Source organism: Ziziphus jujuba, chromosome 1 (genome assembly GCF_031755915.1).
Source record: "Ziziphus jujuba cultivar Dongzao chromosome 1, ASM3175591v1".
NCBI lineage: Eukaryota > Viridiplantae > Streptophyta > Magnoliopsida > Rosales > Rhamnaceae > Ziziphus > Ziziphus jujuba.
The window spans coordinates 46617118-46634104 of NC_083379.1; the positions used below are offsets into that span (position 1 = coordinate 46617118).

General features: G+C 34.0%; 3 protein-coding genes across 8 annotated transcripts; all 3 read left to right on the forward strand.

The window, feature by feature from the left end:
• The first annotated feature begins 910 nt into the window (after nt 1-910).
• Nucleotides 911-7180, forward strand: LOC107409102 (factor of DNA methylation 1). Of its 5 annotated transcripts, none has more exons than XR_001580739.4 (9): nt 927-1206; nt 1964-2880; nt 3350-3531; nt 3956-4045; nt 4161-4448; nt 4988-5200; nt 6029-6263; nt 6377-6433; nt 6945-7180. XR_001580739.4 is itself a non-coding variant. In XM_016016544.4 (8 exons), exons 2-7 carry the CDS (start codon nt 1983-1985, stop codon nt 6254-6256), a joined length of 1899 nt encoding a protein of 632 aa, XP_015872030.3. In that variant the 5' UTR covers nt 927-1206; nt 1964-1982; the 3' UTR covers nt 6257-6263; nt 6945-7180. The 5 variants fall into 5 exon arrangements, 2 of the variants coding, with proteins under 2 accessions (XP_060672021.1, XP_015872030.3); XR_001580738.4 differs by having other exon boundaries at nt 6380-6433; XM_016016544.4 differs by lacking the exon at nt 6377-6433.
• Nucleotides 7181-8413: 1233 nt separating this feature from the next.
• LOC107409059 (probable CCR4-associated factor 1 homolog 6) lies at nt 8414-9969 on the forward strand. Its single transcript, XM_016016493.4, has 2 exons — nt 8414-8638; nt 8846-9969. The coding sequence occupies exon 2, from the start codon at nt 9004-9006 to the stop codon at nt 9832-9834; it is 831 nt and encodes a 276-aa protein (XP_015871979.1). The 5' UTR covers nt 8414-8638; nt 8846-9003; the 3' UTR covers nt 9835-9969.
• Nucleotides 9970-13367: 3398 nt separating this feature from the next.
• Nucleotides 13368-15060, forward strand: LOC107408776 (small ribosomal subunit protein eS12). Of its 2 annotated transcripts, none has more exons than XM_016016198.4 (5): nt 13368-13477; nt 13596-13645; nt 13896-14187; nt 14656-14721; nt 14831-15060. In XM_016016198.4, the coding sequence occupies exons 2-5, from the start codon at nt 13638-13640 to the stop codon at nt 14885-14887; spliced, it is 423 nt and encodes a 140-aa protein (XP_015871684.1). In that variant the 5' UTR covers nt 13368-13477; nt 13596-13637; the 3' UTR covers nt 14888-15060. The 2 variants fall into 2 exon arrangements, with proteins under 2 accessions (XP_015871684.1, XP_015871690.1); XM_016016204.4 differs by having other exon boundaries at nt 13432-13508.
• The last annotated feature ends 1927 nt before the right edge of the window (nt 15061-16987 follow it).

The window sequence follows — 16987 nt, forward strand, 5'->3', positions numbered from 1 at the left end:
ATATATATATATATATTTGGTTATGAAGGCTCTTTAGATGAGTTGTAGTAATAAAAAAATACATTATATATATTTGACAAAGTTGACGTTATCTTCTTGCTCTAGCTACCATCCACAATATTATCACTTTTTTCACTGTACGTAATGAATTTTTGTATGAAGAAATTAAAACCCACAAAAAGGGAATTGGGAAAAGTTAAAGTAGAGGCTTGGTTTTCTTCATACCCAAACTAATTATGCTCTCCCACATTGCACATGCACTTGCTTTGAAGAGTGTAGGATTTGTTTGACACACCCAATTCCTTTTTCATGTATTTGTTTTGCCATTCAGCAATAATTGTTGATTTTGCTGGATTTTATTTTATTTTTTTAAAATATTATTGGAACTAATTTGAACTTGTTGTGTGGCACTTGAGAGATAAAAAGTCAAGGATGCCAAAATATTTTCTTATTATCAATGTCAAAAAGAGGAAATTAACTAGGACCCTCGTTGTAGTTGACATGACATACACGTGTCAAACTTCTGTGCATACAACAATGTCTGATTTGAAAGTCAGACCGGCCCACTGGAGTCACGGAGTGCAAAATTTGACACTCCCTACCTGATCAGGTGCACTCTCATGGCCATTTATATGTGAGAAAACTTTTCCCTGCAGCCGTGACACCACGTCGACATTTCTAACGTGGTACTCAGACCAGTAAGACACTGCCACCTCACTAAAATTTTTCTGTCCCCTTAATGTGGAAAAAAAAAAAAAAAAAGAGTAAATTTTTTTTTTTTTTTTCTCTCTTTCTCCTATATTTCTCAAGAAAATCTCTCTTATCATAGATCAGCCAAGCCACTAGTTGAGAAGGAAGTTTTAATCAATTAAAGAAGCAAGGCTATTTATTTATTTATATATTTTTATTTTGGTGAAATGGCAACAATCCAACTGGTTGGGGTACCACGTCAGAAACATTAACGTGGAGCTACGGTTATAGGGGAGAATTTCTGCCTCTTCATCTGGTCATCTGATTTTCTCTTGCTAGTGCCAATCGCATTTAGCGAGTGGATAGACTCGGGTACAGATTATTTCTCCCATTTTATGGAAGATGAAAAGCCAGTCTGGGTTAGGGCATACTCTGTGATCAGTTTTCTCAGAAGACCTGAGGAAGACGAAGAAGACCAAAGGCGCTCTCTCGCTCTTCTCTTTTCTTTCTAATCATGTAAGTTTCCTTTTCTCTCTGCATGTTCTCTGTAAAATGCGGTCCTGCATTGCAGTGAATATGATGGAAATTTGAAATATTTGCTCTTTTTTTAGTGTGCTTATGTTTATGTCATGAAGAATTTAATATTTTCATGCGTAGAGATTTTATCTGCTTGTAGACTTGAAATCCTGTGCGTGATTAAGGAACTTGTTAGGTGGTTGAGGAATTCATTTTTTTGCTTTCGCTCCTGTGAAGGTTGGAGAATAACCATTTTCATGAATAGAAATGCTTTAGTAGTTCTTTCGGTTGCTTTAAGTTGACTGGATTTTTCTGCCATTGTATTTCCTGAAAAAACATAGAGCTATGTGAATGACTTGGCTAAATTTCCAGTGAAGGAAATAGTAGATAAACAGCATTTTGCTTGCTCATAAATGTTCGTCTGTCTGTTCTATGTTTTGTGTTATTTTAAGTTGTCGAAGTGTTTTGATATACCCTATATGCTTGGGGAAAATACATAAAAAAGAATATCCTAAAAACTTATAATATCTCTCCCATGCGACGTTAATTTAATGAAGATGATATGCATTTCTTGATTAGAAGTCAATAGCATCCCAAGTTTATATCCGCTGTTCCAAATTTTTTTTCAATGGTTTTAAAATTTTTAATCTTTTAGTGTGGAATCTTTCGGTAAAAGCTTTTTCTTATAACTTTGCAAACTTTGATGATCTTGTTAATTTTTATATAGTTGTTGATTAAGTTCATCCTTTTGATATAGATTTCAAAATCTAAGTTAGATGGACTCCAGCTCTGAAGAAGAGTCAGACTTCAGTGATTCTGAGATCCATGAACATGTGGAGAAACCGTATGAGCAATTGAGGGCTGGAAAATACAAAGTCAAAGGTCCTAATGGTACTCTTAGATGCCCTTTTTGTGCTGGGAAGAAGAAACAAGATTACAAATATAAGGATCTGCTTCAACATGCTTCTGGAGTGGGTAAAGGTTCATCTAACAGAAGTGGGAAACAAAAGGCCGACCACCTTGCCTTGGCTAGGTATTTGGAGACAGACCTAGCAAATGAAGCAGATCAAAGCCAGCAGCCGGTTATACCACAACCTGTCTCTCAACATCCGAAGCAAGATGATGTATATGTGTGGCCCTGGACTGTTATCATTGTTAACATAGTGGTTGAGGCAAAAGATGAAAAATCTATGCGTTATTCTGAATATTGGTTGAAAAGGTTCTCTAAATACAGGCCAGTACATGTTCATACCTTTTGGAACGAGAATAATCAGGCTGCAGAGGCTGTAGTAGAATTTAACAGTGACTGGAATGGTTTTTTGAATGCTACTGAATTTGAACAGGATTTTAAGATTAATCGTCACAGTAAAGAGGAATGGAATACACAGAAAACACGTGGTTCAAATATTTATGGTTGGAGTGCTCGTGCTGATGATTACGAGTCTCAAGGGCCAATAGGGGAGTATCTTCGCAAGAGAGGAAAGCTAAGAACAGTGTCTGATATTGAGCAGGAAGAAGCTCAAAGCAACAAGTTTGTCGTGGCTGACCTAGCTATTAAAATTGATAAAACCAATGAAAGCTTAGATGTGCTACAGTCCAAGTACAACCAAAATTCTATGTCTTTAAGTAGAATGCTTGAAGAAAAGGACCAGCTGCACCTTGCTTTTGTTGAAGGTTTGTTCCAGTTGTGCCGTACTTGCTTATCTGTGTCTCTTTCATCTTTGGGATGGGAAATTTGGATATCTCTTGTTGTAATATGCCCGTGATTGTCCATTGAATTGCAGCAGTGTAGCTAGAGCCAAAATACCAAATTTCATTGTGCATATATTATGTACTGTTGTTTGGCTTAGCTTAATTCTCAGTTTTCTTCCCTTGACAAAGCTGCTCCAAAAAATTAGGCTCTGCACTTGTCTCAGAGATTATATTTGTTTTTGTTTCCCAGCTCGTGAACTGGTAATAAGAAGTTGGCCAAGCGCCTTTTTTTTTTTTTTTAAATGACTAATTTATGGTTTCATTGAGCCCAAAGTGATGTTACAAACACCAAAACCATGCTATATTCATCTAGCTACTAGGATAAGTTTTATACATGACTTCTGGTGTGGGTAACCTACAGATACATGAATATTTTATAATTCTTAAACAGAAAGTAGGAAGATGCAGCGACTTGCACGAGAACATGTTCGGAGGGTACTGCAAGAGCAGGAAAAAATGAATTATGAGTTGGAGACCAAAAAAAAGGAACTTGATGCCCGGAGCAAAGAATTAAGCAAACGTGAAGCACTAACTGAACGTGAAAAGCAAAAACTTGATGAGGATTTGAAAAAGGTAGAATATATCATAGTTTTTGAAATCAATCTAGCATTTTACTACTCATTCAGTGATGTTTGTTACCCGCTGTTTGATGCTATTCCCCTCCCCCCCCCCCCGCCTCTTTTAATTGTTTTATCCTTAGCAATACTTAAAGTTTTTTATTGATGTTTTCATTACTTGTGTGTGGTTTTTACATCCTTGCATTGGGAGCTAATCAATCATTAGTTTTAAGTGAGTAAAATTCTCCTTCATGCATGCTTATATATATCTGTATTAAAGCAACAGATATCTCACTGACTTTTTACTGAAAATGAATCAAATGAATTTTGTCTTATAACTTAAATGTTAGTGATACAGGACTTTTTTTTTTCCCCAAAGTAATTGTGTGTTTTGATATAATGACTCTATGTGTTGGGTATTGACATTTTCTGTCTTCTAGAATGATGTAAGAAACAATTCACTTCAATTGGCTTCGATAGAGCAGAAAAAGGCTGATGAGAACGTCTTAAGGCTGGTTGAAGAGCAAAAGGTGTGTCACTTGGAATTAGCTTTGACTAGTGAATATGCCGTTCCATCAATGTTTTCACCTTCCTTATTGTATGATTTCTGTACCGTTGTTGATGAGGATTTATTGAACTTTCCAGAGGGAGAAAGAGGAAGCCCTGAATAAGATACTTCAGTTAGAAAAACAGCTTGATGTTAAGCAGAAGTTGGAAATGGAAATTCAAGAGTTAAGAGGTAAATTAGAGGTGATGAAACATCTTGGAGATGAAGATGACGAAGCAGTTAAAAAGAAGATGAAAGAAATGAAAGAGGAATTGGATGAGAAAGTTGATTCTCTTGACGATTTGGAGTCGCTAAATCGAACTCTTATAGCTAAAGAGCGCCAGAGCAATGATGAGCTACAAGAAGCTCGTAAAGAACTAATAGCGGTATAGTTCTGTCATATTTCCCTTTTCTATGGGACCTTATACTGGAGCTACCATCTCAATAGTTTCTTCAACAAATGGTTATCAGGATTAAATAAAGCATACTAAGTATCTCTTTGTTGAATATGTACTTTGGGAGTTATAGACCATAAATGTACCCTCTGTTAGATGTTTCTAATACACAGAAATCCCATATGAAAATTGTTATACAAGCTGCATTAGTTTCTTAGAAGGCAAAGGAGCTAGGTAAAGCTTATATATGATACCTGTGCTTCTTAATTGTTAGTTAAAACTATCAATCAATGGTTTACTATCTTACTTCAATCATAGAACAAAATTGTTTTTCTGTTTGTGCATAAATGCTGTGGCTTAGGCCAGAGCAGAACCAGTAAGGCATGAAATAGTCATGAATTTTCTCTATATGTATCCCACTTTACTCTAATAGAGACAAAAATTGCTACCTTGCATTTGCAATTGTTCTAGCTTTTCCCTATATATACAAGGAGACACAGAAGTCATAATGTACAGTACTTTTTTCTCAGGGTTTGGATGATCTGTTGGGTAATCGAACCAATATTGGGATCAAGAGAATGGGAGATCTTGACCAAAGGCCCTTTATTAACACATGCAAGCAGCGATATTCTCTTGAGGAAGCACAGTTGAAGGCATCCACTCTTTGTTCTCTGTGGCAGGAACAAGTGAAAGATTCAACCTGGTACCCGTTCAAGGTTGTAACTATTAATGGGATTGACCAGGTATGCTTTCAGACACCCTTGTATTTTTCATTTTCATGGTCATTTTGTAGTTCAAAATGTATTCAGTATTTGTTGCAATGGAACGTTGTTTAGATGGCTTACTAGGATGTTACTATGACTATGTCTGTGCTCATTGTTTTCAATGTTTTGCTTAATTTCTCAATATCAATCTGGAGACAAGTTTGTGGCAGAAACCAGAGGGCTTTTATTTTGATTTTTTCTGCCCTTGGATTATTTGGGAAGTTGCAATCGACAAGGGTTGTCCTTTTCTTGTAAATATTACTATGTAGCCAACCTATTTGAATAAAGTTATTTTGTAGTTCTGGGGAGCAATTTAGGGTACCTGTGCTTGTGATGTATGTTCTACCAATAAAGGAAATCTGGGTGGATTGAAAATTTTGTTGATGTCTCTTTACCTCTTTGTCATCCTACCTGAAGAGTCAATCTCAGCATAAATAATTTTGGGGTTCCCCTATTGTAATTGAGATAAAAGCTGAGGAAAGATGGTACTCAGCTTTTTCCCTTTTGTTTGAAATGGCAGAGGTGTAGGCCGGTAGCTATGCTTGCATGATATTCATCATGGGCTAAAATATCTTGTTTCAGTAGATCTGATTTTTTACCTGGCGCTTGATGGGTGGTAAGATTCAGATATTGAAAATTCAATTTCCTTTTACGCATCTGAACCAGAAATGTATCATTTTTATTTTATGCTAGGTAAAACTCAGACATATTATTAGCACCTTTTTTTCTTGACAAATTGAAAATTTCTAAGAGTAATTAAAGAATGATTGGACGATTAATAATATGCTTTAATGCTATATAATGCAGGAAATAATAAATGAGGAAGATGAGAAGCTAAGGAAACTGAAGGAGTGGGGCGAAGAGATATATAAGGCTGTTGTTACGGCCTTGACTGAAATTAATGAATACAATCCAAGTGGAAGATATGTTGTTCCTGAACTTTGGAATTTTAAAGAGGGAAGAAAAGCCACATTAAAGGAGGTTATCAGTTATGCCATAAAGAATTTGAAGACACTCAAGCGCAAGAGAGCATGAGGTGAAGGTTAGTATTGGTAATTGTTGGTTGGTTTAATTTTTCACATAGTTTGTTTGATTGTAGATTTAGTTTGGAGCATCTCGTAAACCAAGAATTATAACTTTGTCATTGCCTCACAGCAGATAGTTTTAAATGTACCCCAAATTGAGAGAGAAACTCCTATCGCGACTAAATTGGTATGTTTGAACTGTTCCCAATAATTCTTACCTCTTCACTTTGGTTTCTGCCAACAGACATTTAGTATACACATGCAATGTGGTTTTGTTCCGCAAATAAATTTTCAGGAAAGAAATGTATCTGTAGGCCCATACTTCGTTTCTGAAATATCATAAAAAAGCACTTCAAAATGTTTACCTGTCCGGTTTTGAGATTTCATATGAAGTACAAGGGTTTAGGTTGCAAAATTTTGGACAACAGGCAAAATAGGATTTTTCAATTTTGTGCTCTCATACAAGTGGTGTTAGATGCATAATGTGGGAACAAAATTCGGCAATGTCAAATGATTTTGCTAATCTATGGTGAGTAGAGAACTAATAGCAGCCACTTCACATCTTGTGAAGTCAAATATGGTGGCTACTGGTGCTCTATGGTGAATCTCCACATGATTTCAGTGTTTTCATTTGATTGATTGTGCTTTTCTTCAACCTCGTTCGGTATCCTGTATAAATTTGTGGATTCCAATGCCAGGGATTGACGGGGAAAATGAAGAAAGATGGAAATTTTGGCACCAGGCATGACCTTGTTTCTTTTGAGCCGTGTCTCACGCCAGGATATGCTTGTTCCATTTGAATGAATTTGTGAGCAAAATAACATGTTATGTTGGATATGCTTTCTGTTCTAGGATTTAACTACGAATCTCTACTTTACTGGGCTAATTGCCATACTGACTATAATTGCAGAACTCTTTCATGAGATTTTCACTACTGCTTTCAGCTTGCCCACTTCTAGGCTCTTTTTTTTTTTTTTTTTCTTATTTATTTTATTTGTGTGTGTGTGTGTGTGAAATGCTTGCTTATTTCTAGATTTTTGCACTTTGTTGAAGCCAGTTGAGAACGCATTTGGTGCCGGCTAAAGGCACAGCCATAATAATAATAATAATAATAATAATATGTTTATTTTTATTAAAAAAATTATATTTTATTTTATAAAAATAGTTTAATTTCAGAAGATCTTCAAGAGAAAAAAAAAAAAAGATAAATTATAATACGAAAGCATAAAATTCTGAAATTGATCAATCTTATTTTTATCTAATTTGCTTTTGTGGAAAAATCTATTTTTTTAAGTGATTGCCTAATTTTTTTTTATCAAATGCAAATAATCGCATGAGCTTTGGATCATAAATTTTAAAAATTGTATATAAAATGAGTGTTCACGTATTTCAATATTTACCCCATGCTTGCTGGTCACTCGCATCCAAACAGTCCATACAATGTGGACGCATTCCACATATAAATATTTATATATATTTATTTATTTTCTTGAAATTGCTTTTTCAGTTTTCTAATATTATTCGTTTCAAAGCCTATTACTTTTTCCTTTTTTGATAAATCATTATTTATTTTTTTGATAAATTAGTTTTTTATTTAACATCTAAAATTATTAGGAATTTTGCGTATTTGAAAACCTTTTTTATTATTTTGCATTTAGTTTTATTTACTTTTCCCTTCTCATGTCCATTTTTTATTCCAAATCTCATGATTTATTTAATAATTTAAAACAAATTAAAATATATTTCTTTACAGGGAAATGCAATTTAATCAAAACTTTAGATTTATAAATAAGTTTTTTTTAAAAAAAAAAAAGAAAAAAAAAAGAGAATCGTTGTGAATGCACTTTTTTTATTTTTTGTTTTTTATTTTTGCCTGCCGTGATTAATTAGAATAAGGGGACCAGACCATTATCGATTTTAACAGGAAACAAAAAAAAAAAAAAGGATATTCCCATTAGAAGTTTCCATTAGAAAAAGGTAACAAAAAGTCAAAAATTTGAAGTAAAAATAAAAATTGTCCACATTTTTTTTGGTAAATAATATTATGACAAAATACTTCATATATTAAATACAAACAAAATTTCGATAATTTATATGTATATATATATATAAATATATATATATATATATATTTTTTTTTTTTTCATATTCCTTAATATTGAGTTAAAAAAAAAAAAAAAAAGATATGAAACCAAACAGGGCCTTCTTGACCTTAAAAAAATGAGAAATATCTCGATTGTCTTCGCCGCTTTGCAACACATATATTGGAAACCCTAGAGAGAGATCCGTTGAGCTCTGTTTTTCGTTTTGTTCTCTCTCTAGAATCTGTAACTCATAGCTGTTGCCTATTTCAAGATCCGTGATGCAGTGGCTGAGATTTCCCTGATTCAAGGTCCGATTTTATTTGTTCGCCTTTCTTCAATTTTTTCTTTTTCTCGCGCATAACATTTCGTTTCAATTTCTTTCTGATTTAATAATTCCAATTGTTTTTTTTGTCGTTTGGGTTGTTGATAATTTTAGGAATTTTAATCGGGACTTTGATGATTCGATGCATTTATCGTCGTTCTGTAGCTAAAAATTTTTGTTATGAATCTTGCAGATCTGGAGAAATCGATCGGTTTCCTCCGTGGATCTTCGTGGCTAATTTAACATTAATTGTTGGATTAGTGACCTGAATTGACGAATTTCGCGGTTTCAATACGATAAATTTATTTTGTTTTATTTTATTTTTATTTTTTTGGGGGTTTTTGCCGAGGAATGCCGCTCTTACCGAAAACAGATGCGATCCTAATTCGCGAGGTATGGAACGAAAATCTCGAGGAGGAATTCAGCTTGATCCGCGAAATCGTCGATGATTACCCGTACGTCGCCATGGACACCGAGTTTCCAGGAATCGTTCTTCGCCCGGTGGGGAATTTCAAGAACAGCTACGATTACCATTACCAAACCTTGAAGGACAACGTTGATATGCTGAAGCTGATTCAGTTGGGTCTGACATTTTCTGACGAGCAAGGCAATTTACCCACTTGTGGAACCGACAAGTACTGCATTTGGCAATTCAATTTCCGCGAGTTCAATGTCAACGAGGACGTCTTCGCCAATGATTCCATCGAGCTCTTGCGCCAGAGCGGCATTGATTTCAAGAAGAACAACGAGAAGGGAATTGATGCCCAGAGATTCGGCGAGCTCCTGATGTCTTCGGGAATCGTGTTGAATGATAGCGTTCATTGGGTCACTTTTCATAGTGGGTATGATTTCGGCTACTTGCTTAAGCTGTTGACTTGCCACAATTTGCCTGACACACAAGTTGGATTCTTTAATTTGATTAACGTGTACTTCCCGACGGTGTATGATATCAAGCATTTGATGAAGTTTTGTAATAGCCTTCACGGTGGCTTGAACAAGCTCGCCGAATTATTGGAAGTGGAAAGGGTTGGTATATGTCACCAGGCCGGTTCAGATAGTTTGCTTACATCTTGTACATTCAGGAAACTGAAAGAGAATTTCTTTAGCGGTTCTATGGAGAAGTATGCTGGTGTCTTGTATGGTTTAGGTGTTGAAAATGGACAGAGTACTCAGAAAAATTAAAAACTTATAAAAAAGAAAAAAAGAAAAAAATTATTAGAAAGTTGTTTGTTTGATTGTATGTCTGTGCCTGATAGGGTCGCATCTCTATGTACACTTTTGGCAACAAGTTTCTTAATTTATGTATTTTTATGATTACTCACTCGTGTATACTACCTCGGAACTTTTAATTTCTGTCACTTTTATTAATGAATGCATTTAGTTTCACTTGGACTTAACACAGATTGAGCAAAACATTGAGAGAATGGTTTTGGAGTTTCTTTGGGCGGACTGGAGGCTTCCATTTTAAGAATATTCAATCTTCTCGAGCATGTTTGGAATATAACGAGGAGACTTCAGGGGTTAGCAGACGATTCTTTAAATTTCATTTACATAATTCTAGCACAAGGTTCCACGTTTGCTGCAACTCTCAAGTTTATGTTGCTTAGGTCTTTCAGCCATACTGCAAAGGTTCAGGTGTAGTGGTAGCTAATTAGCTATGATTAAATATTTCTGATTATTAAATTTGTGATATGGAGGGGGAAAAAAAGTCCAAAATTGGATATAGATATATTTGTAAATATTTATGACAGTATTATTTACTTTTTGGGATTTACTTATGACAATATTATTGGAAATTTTATTGATGGTTTATGTCTTTTATTTAATTTCAATTCAGTTACTATGCATAGTGCATGTAATCAATGAATAGAAAAATAATAATAATAACAATAGTTAATTGACGTTTGTAAATAGACACTTTCAAGCGCATTAGGTGGGTTAATTCCAACTTTGTTTTGTAAGTACGTGGTCTTTCAACTTTGATTTTGATTCTTTCTTGAGGTGCTGTTGTAGTCAAGTCATTTTTCTTCTTTTTTCGGTTTTTTTTTTTTTTGTTGTTGTTTTTATTTTATTTTATTTTTTTTGTTTTTCATATCCATGCTTTTCTGCCAAGAATAAGGGAAGGATCCTATGTCATGCCTGTCAACTTAGGTACTTCAGACTAAATGAAGAGTCTGAGCATCACAGTCTCTTCATTCACTCTCCGCCCCTTTTGAGGTACTCTTCTATTGTGACTATGATTTAATGTTGTCATTTGTTCTGCCTTTTTTTTATTTTTTTTTATTCGTTTAATAGCTGACCATGGAAATGTATGGGTCCTAAATGTCTTGAATGAAAATGTTATAAATATAATTTTGTTTTCACATTCAGTTTATCATTGCTTTTAGTAACTGTGGATGTGTTTTGATGGTCCCACTCTCAGAGGCAGAACCTTGAAGAAACTAATGGATTGTGGCTTTTGATTTTATTTGATAAATGAATTTGTGTTTAAATATGTAATTTGTGATTGTTTATTTGAAATAAGATGCATTATTATTGTCATTGGCTTTTAATTTGTCTGTTGCCTCTTCAAAGTGATGTAGGTCATGGGATTAGTTTTATTTTTTATAATTTTGGTTGAAAGCGAGAATCCAAATTCATAGAATTGTTTCAAATTCTTAGGTTTAGGACGTGTGCATGGCCGAATGATTTTAGTCAGAGTTAGCTACTTGTTGTGTAAGGAAGGCTTCTAATTAATCTCAAAAGGGCTTCTGGAATGCTTGTACTTCTGGAGTGCTTTGTTTGTTTGCAGTGTGGTTTGTCACTTGGTTAGTGCATTACTCGAATTGATTTTTCCAGTTATATCGTATTTCTCCATTTTAGTATTGTATTAACTTTTGCTCAACTTAAATTTTATCGGTTGGAAAGCTTAGTAATGACTGTTTATCTGCTTGGTGTAATTTCTTTGTATTCCTGCATTTATTTGGTAACGATATCACTGATGTACACACTTTTAAGTTTTACCATATCATTGGTAAGGTAAGGTCCACTTGTCTTGCTGATTGAAGGCTGATGCTCGGTGGTGCCTGCATAGAACGCATCTGAAAATGAAGTTTGCGGACATGCAGTTTGGGAGGCTTAACTCTACATCCACCATGTCCAGTATCTCACCTTTTGCCCTCCGTATTTCTTCCTTCTCCAAGGCATCTTCTTTTTTCACCTGTCCCTGATATACGTTTGTGCATGCTTGCATAGTTTTTCGTTTGATTATGCTCTCATAGATTGATTTTTGACAGGTCTGGTTGTGATTCACGAGTACTCCGAGGACATTTTCAATATCTGAGAGAGGGTTGAAGCTTTTGCGTTTGGCCCACAAGGCATCTTATGTTTTTTATGTCCGCGCAGGAGAATATGGTGTTTTAAGAAATAAAGCTTGGGAAGACATGGAGGGAGGAGAAGATGGAAAGAGTTGGTGAGATGAGACGAAATTGTAACAAGTCAAGCTTTGACATTTAGTAGCCAAGATTAGCTTCTTGCCAATAAAGTTATGTTACAAAATATTGTTATTCACCGAAACATACATGAAAGGGCTTTTGTTTTACATTCACCAGGAAAAAAAATAAAAAATAAAAAAGAGGCTTTTGTTTTACTAGTGCCAGAAAAACTGAACGATAGATCAGCCGGAAAACCAAAACCCATACGTGTAGTGGACCTAAAATAGATCTCCTTTTACATCTTCGGTTCACGTTAAAATTCTTTGGTTTGGTAGTACATATTATGTTTTTTTGGTCGTAATGGTACATATTCTTTTTCAGAAAAAAAGTATGCGAAGAAACTGACATATTTGGGGCTCTTAAGTTTTTCCATTTTAAAGTTGTTTGACAAACTAGCATGGTGTATGTATTTAATTTAAAGTTTGATGGATTTAAAATGAAATATAGATTTTAAAATATTTGATAAATTGTTATGGAATTCTACAGATTCCATAAAAATTTTATAAGAATCAAACAAAATTTTTAGGTTTAAGGATGGATTTCATATTGATAGTTTCTATCACAATTCCATTGTTAAAATCCTTTTAAATCTATTAAAATCTATTATTTTTTAAAATCGATGATTTTTTTTAATATCATCATATTTTAAAAAAAATTTATAAAGTATTAATTGAATATATCTAGATTTTAATGAATTTTTATAAAATCTATCAAAATATTAAATTTATATATATTCTTTTAAAATCTAAATCAAATATTTCTAAATTTTTAAAAATTTTTAAAATTCTTTAAATTCTAAATTGAATGAACCTTAATTTCATCTTTTTTTTCACGGCTCCCCCATGTTTTATCGAAGCAGAAGTCCCTATTCTTACTTTCTTATATATTTGCCAGCAGGAGTCTTTAAGCTTTTATTTTTTTTTATTAAAAAAAAAAAAAAAGTTAAGCCGGTCTTGAGAGATCGAGTTTTGTTTTTGTAGCCTATGAGATATTTCATGGATGGCATTGAAATTACTTGTTCTTTTTTTTTTTTTTAAATGAAAAAAGAAAGAGAAAAAATACAACATGTTGTTGGAAGAAGTTAATATATAGTTTTTAGATAATTAAAAAAATATATATTGTAAAGAAAGAGAAATATTACGGAATTCCCCACCAAATTCACAATGTACACATTTTTCGGCCCATTAGCAAGGTTAGCATAGATTTTGCCCAAATTGGGGGCCCAAGTAGGAAGAAATCTATGAGAAGATGAATTAGGGTTTTATTGTAGGGTTATAAAACCTTGCTATTAACTCCCGCTGCTTCACTTTGCCTCTTCGCCAAACGAACTATCAGCTGCTTCAACTCACCAGGTCGCTCAATCTCTCATCGCTCGTCGCCTTTGTAATGTTGGATTTGTATATTATTACTGAGATTCGGTGTTTTGGATCTGATATTTGGAATGCTAAGTTGTTGGATTATGCATTGCAGGAACGAGATAGAGATATTGTTTGAACATCAAGAACAAGGAAAATGTCAGGGTAAGTTGACGAAAGAATTATCTGAAACATTATTCGTTTGCAATTTTTGTTCCTAGTTTTTGACTGAGTTTGGATCTTTTAATTCTTGGGATTTTATTAGGATCATGAATAGAATCACAGCATTTCAAAGTTCTGAAAATAAAAGTAACTTTTAGGCTCTACAGAAAGGATAAAGGTTCAAACTTTATGTATTTTGGTTGGTTGGATTTGTATGATTTTTTCATTTTGTTTAAACCATATGTTATTGCAGTGATGAAGCTCCAGTTGCAGTTGAGGCAGCAGCTGCCCCAGCTTTGGGTGAGCCCATGGACATAATGACCGCCTTACAGCTTGTACTGAGAAAATCACTGGCCCATGGAGGGCTTATTCGAGGCCTCCATGAAGCTGCCAAAGTCATTGAAAAGCATGCTGCCCAGCTTTGCGTCTTGGCCGAGGACTGTGACCAGCCGGACTATGTTAAACTTGTTAAAGCACTTTGTGCTGACCATAATGTGAATATGTTGACTGTCCCAAGCGCCAAGACTCTTGGAGAGTGGGCTGGTGTAAGTATTCTTTCTCCATTTTCTCTTGTTGTTTAATATTTTCCTTTTTGTTTTTTCCACTTTCAATCTGAAAGTTCTGCCTCTTTCAAAATCCTGATGGGGTTTTTTGTGGCTTCCTTCTTATCTAGTTTGCAGTTTGGAAAGTATTTGTTTTTGAGATTCTGAATTTCATTTTCCACTGTACATTTGCATACCTGCAGTGGTTTCATTGTGATTACATTTTGCTTGAATTAAGTTGATGATTACTGGTTGGCTTTATTGCAACCATTTGATATATCAATGTTGTCTCTATAGTCGCATCTAAGACACCATTGGTTGGAAGTTCTCTTTGAACTATAATCTGACCACCCCTTGTTCATATCAGACATATTTGCTTGAGTTTATCAGTAATTCTGATTGCTTTCAATCTAAGAATTCTGTTTTGATTGGCATTCTAATTTGAATTTTACTTGGATCCTCTCATTGCAGTTGTGCAAGATTGATTCTGAGGGAAAGGCTAGGAAAGTAGTTGGATGTTCATGTGTTGTCGTGAAGGTATGATTGGATTGAAAACTTTTACCAGGATCAAAGTACAATACTATTATGCTACTGTTTGGTTTTTAACTTTCTAAATGAAGCAAATTAACGGATTTTTTCCTTGCAGGATTTTGGTGAGGATCATGAAGCCCTTCATGTTGTTCAGCAACATGTCAAGGCTTAATGGGTAGGGGGATTCGATGGTTTCTAATTAGCCAGCATGTAAACCCACTTTGTTATCCGATTAATGGTGTTTACTCCTGGGGAGTTTTGTTTGTTTTTAAATGAGTACTGCAGATTATCAATGTTTCTTTTAGAAATTTTCTTTAATGTGATCTTGCTTAATTTTAATTTTTATTTTTTTCAATCTAATTGATAAGAGAATTTTGGAATTTAACAAAAAGGGAAATGGCTGCGAATTCCAGGGCCCTTTGCCATTAATCAAATTTGATAGTGCCTCTTGTTCTTCATTTTACTTTTCATCTATTTTTTCCCCAATGATTGTTGGGGTTGTTTCTGTGAAATGAAAGGAAATCAAAATACTAGTTGCAGACTTTTTGGATATGTAATTAGATAACAGACAGTTCGACCTAACTCGCGGGAGGATTAGAATTTGAGCGGATGGTAACTTGGTTTGACTAAATTTTGCTCATGGGCAAAATTTTAGAGCTTAAAGTTTCTCTGTTGTTCTTTTTCGTGGATATTTTTTTCATGTTTGATCTTTGATTTTTTTTTTTTTTTTTTTGGGGGGGGGGGGGGGGGGTTGGGTTCCATATGGTAGGGAAATTATTCTTTTGTTGATAATATTTTATCACCTTGTTGCATTACACTTGTATTCATGTTCTCTTTGGTTTAAAATTACAAACAAAATAAAATGAAGCCTCGGATATAAAGCATGTAGTTTCCACACACTGACAGGCTTCAAGCTAAAGTTGAGGCTTTGAGGTGGTTGGATTGGAAGGCAGTGTGGAAGGACAACTAGGATTTGGAGTGTATTGAGCGGAAACCATCCGGTTACTTTCATTGGGCTAGATGGGCATATGCTTATTGTGGGCTTCCTTTCAAACCGGCCCATAAGGGTTTGGACTGTTGGACGACTTTCTCAGGCTTTTGCTTTCTTTCTACAACTCCCAATTCACCTCAACTTGAAAAATCATTTTGACGTCTCCATCTTCTTCTTCTTTTGTGTTTTCATTTTTATTCTAAATTTTAATAATCACACACTATTTGAATATTGAAGTCTCAATGTTCAAGGATTTGGCCATGGAAAATCTGTGGACAAATTTTTCATTGCCTCATCGAGTATGCGATACAGGTAGCTACTACATCATATGGAAAGATTGTAAGAAGATCAAAATGGTATATTTAACATTTTCCTCTGAAGGAGAGGTCATGATTTGGCAATTAGTACTAAATTTTTCAATGTTTTGTTGTAAGAGTAGCACGGTGGCATAGGAAACACTTGCAATGGCATTTTGTTCAACTTTGGTAAGTCTAATTTGGATTCCAATTAGGTTGTGGTATTTCATTTGTCCAGTGAAAAAGAATATAAAAAGCCAAATTAATCTTGTTAAGCGGACAATTTTGAATTTGTACATTTAAAATTACAACTTTAGATAACGACAGAGCCAAAGGATATATTTGTCAAAACCATTAATAATTTTCCCTTATTCTCCTTTTTATATTGCACTTCTCACCAAGTTCTCATCCTTAATGTGCATTATAATTACAGATTTATGCATATCGAGTATCACTCATCGAATTTTAATTATTCAAGAGTCCATTATCTTCTTATTCATATTTTCTAAAATTTTCTTTGAATTCAATTTCATTTTTCTCCTTCTTATCTGTCTTATATAATTGTTTATTGTGAACACTGGTTAATTTTTTCTCCTTCTTATCTATCTTATATATTTGTTACATTTGATATGTAAATTTAGTTAATTGTGTGTACAATCTTGTTATAGGTTGAAGATTTCAACAGTGTTGAACGCATCAAATTGTTTTCCGAATGATGTGGTAAATAAAATATTATTTTATTGGTAAAAAAATTAGTACAACTTAAATATTATAATACCAAAAAAAAAAAACTAAATTTTAATATAATCTAAGTATTATAACACTGAAAAAAAAAAAAACTAAATATTAATATAACCTCGTTTACATATTACTTGGTAAACGATTTGGTGCTCCAAAAGATTATAGTACGAGATTAACAATATCAATCAAAATGGTGGCATAAGTGTGTGGACCCTCGTGTTTCAAAGGTTAGAATCTAAATCAA

What these genes read in the sequence shown, in the direction of transcription:
- LOC107409102 (XM_016016544.4), top strand. Translation starts at nt 1,983, where the DNA reads ATGGACTCCAGCTCTGAAGAAGAGTCAGACTTCAGTGATTCTGAGATC. An exon ending in GCACCTTGCTTTTGTTGAAG is followed by an intron (nt 2,881 to 3,349) that starts GTTTGTTCCAGT and finishes ATTCTTAAACAG; the next exon opens with AAAGTAGGAAGATGCAGCGA. An exon ending in CTATTAATGGGATTGACCAG is followed by an intron (nt 5,201 to 6,028) that starts GTATGCTTTCAG and finishes TATATAATGCAG; the next exon opens with GAAATAATAAATGAGGAAGA.
- LOC107409059 (XM_016016493.4), top strand. Translation starts at nt 9,004, where the DNA reads ATGCCGCTCTTACCGAAAACAGATGCGATCCTAATTCGCGAGGTATGG.
- LOC107408776 (XM_016016198.4), top strand. An exon ending in CTCTTGGAGAGTGGGCTGGT is followed by an intron (nt 14,188 to 14,655) that starts GTAAGTATTCTT and finishes CTCTCATTGCAG; the next exon opens with TTGTGCAAGATTGATTCTGA. An exon ending in GTTCATGTGTTGTCGTGAAG is followed by an intron (nt 14,722 to 14,830) that starts GTATGATTGGAT and finishes TTTTCCTTGCAG; the next exon opens with GATTTTGGTGAGGATCATGA.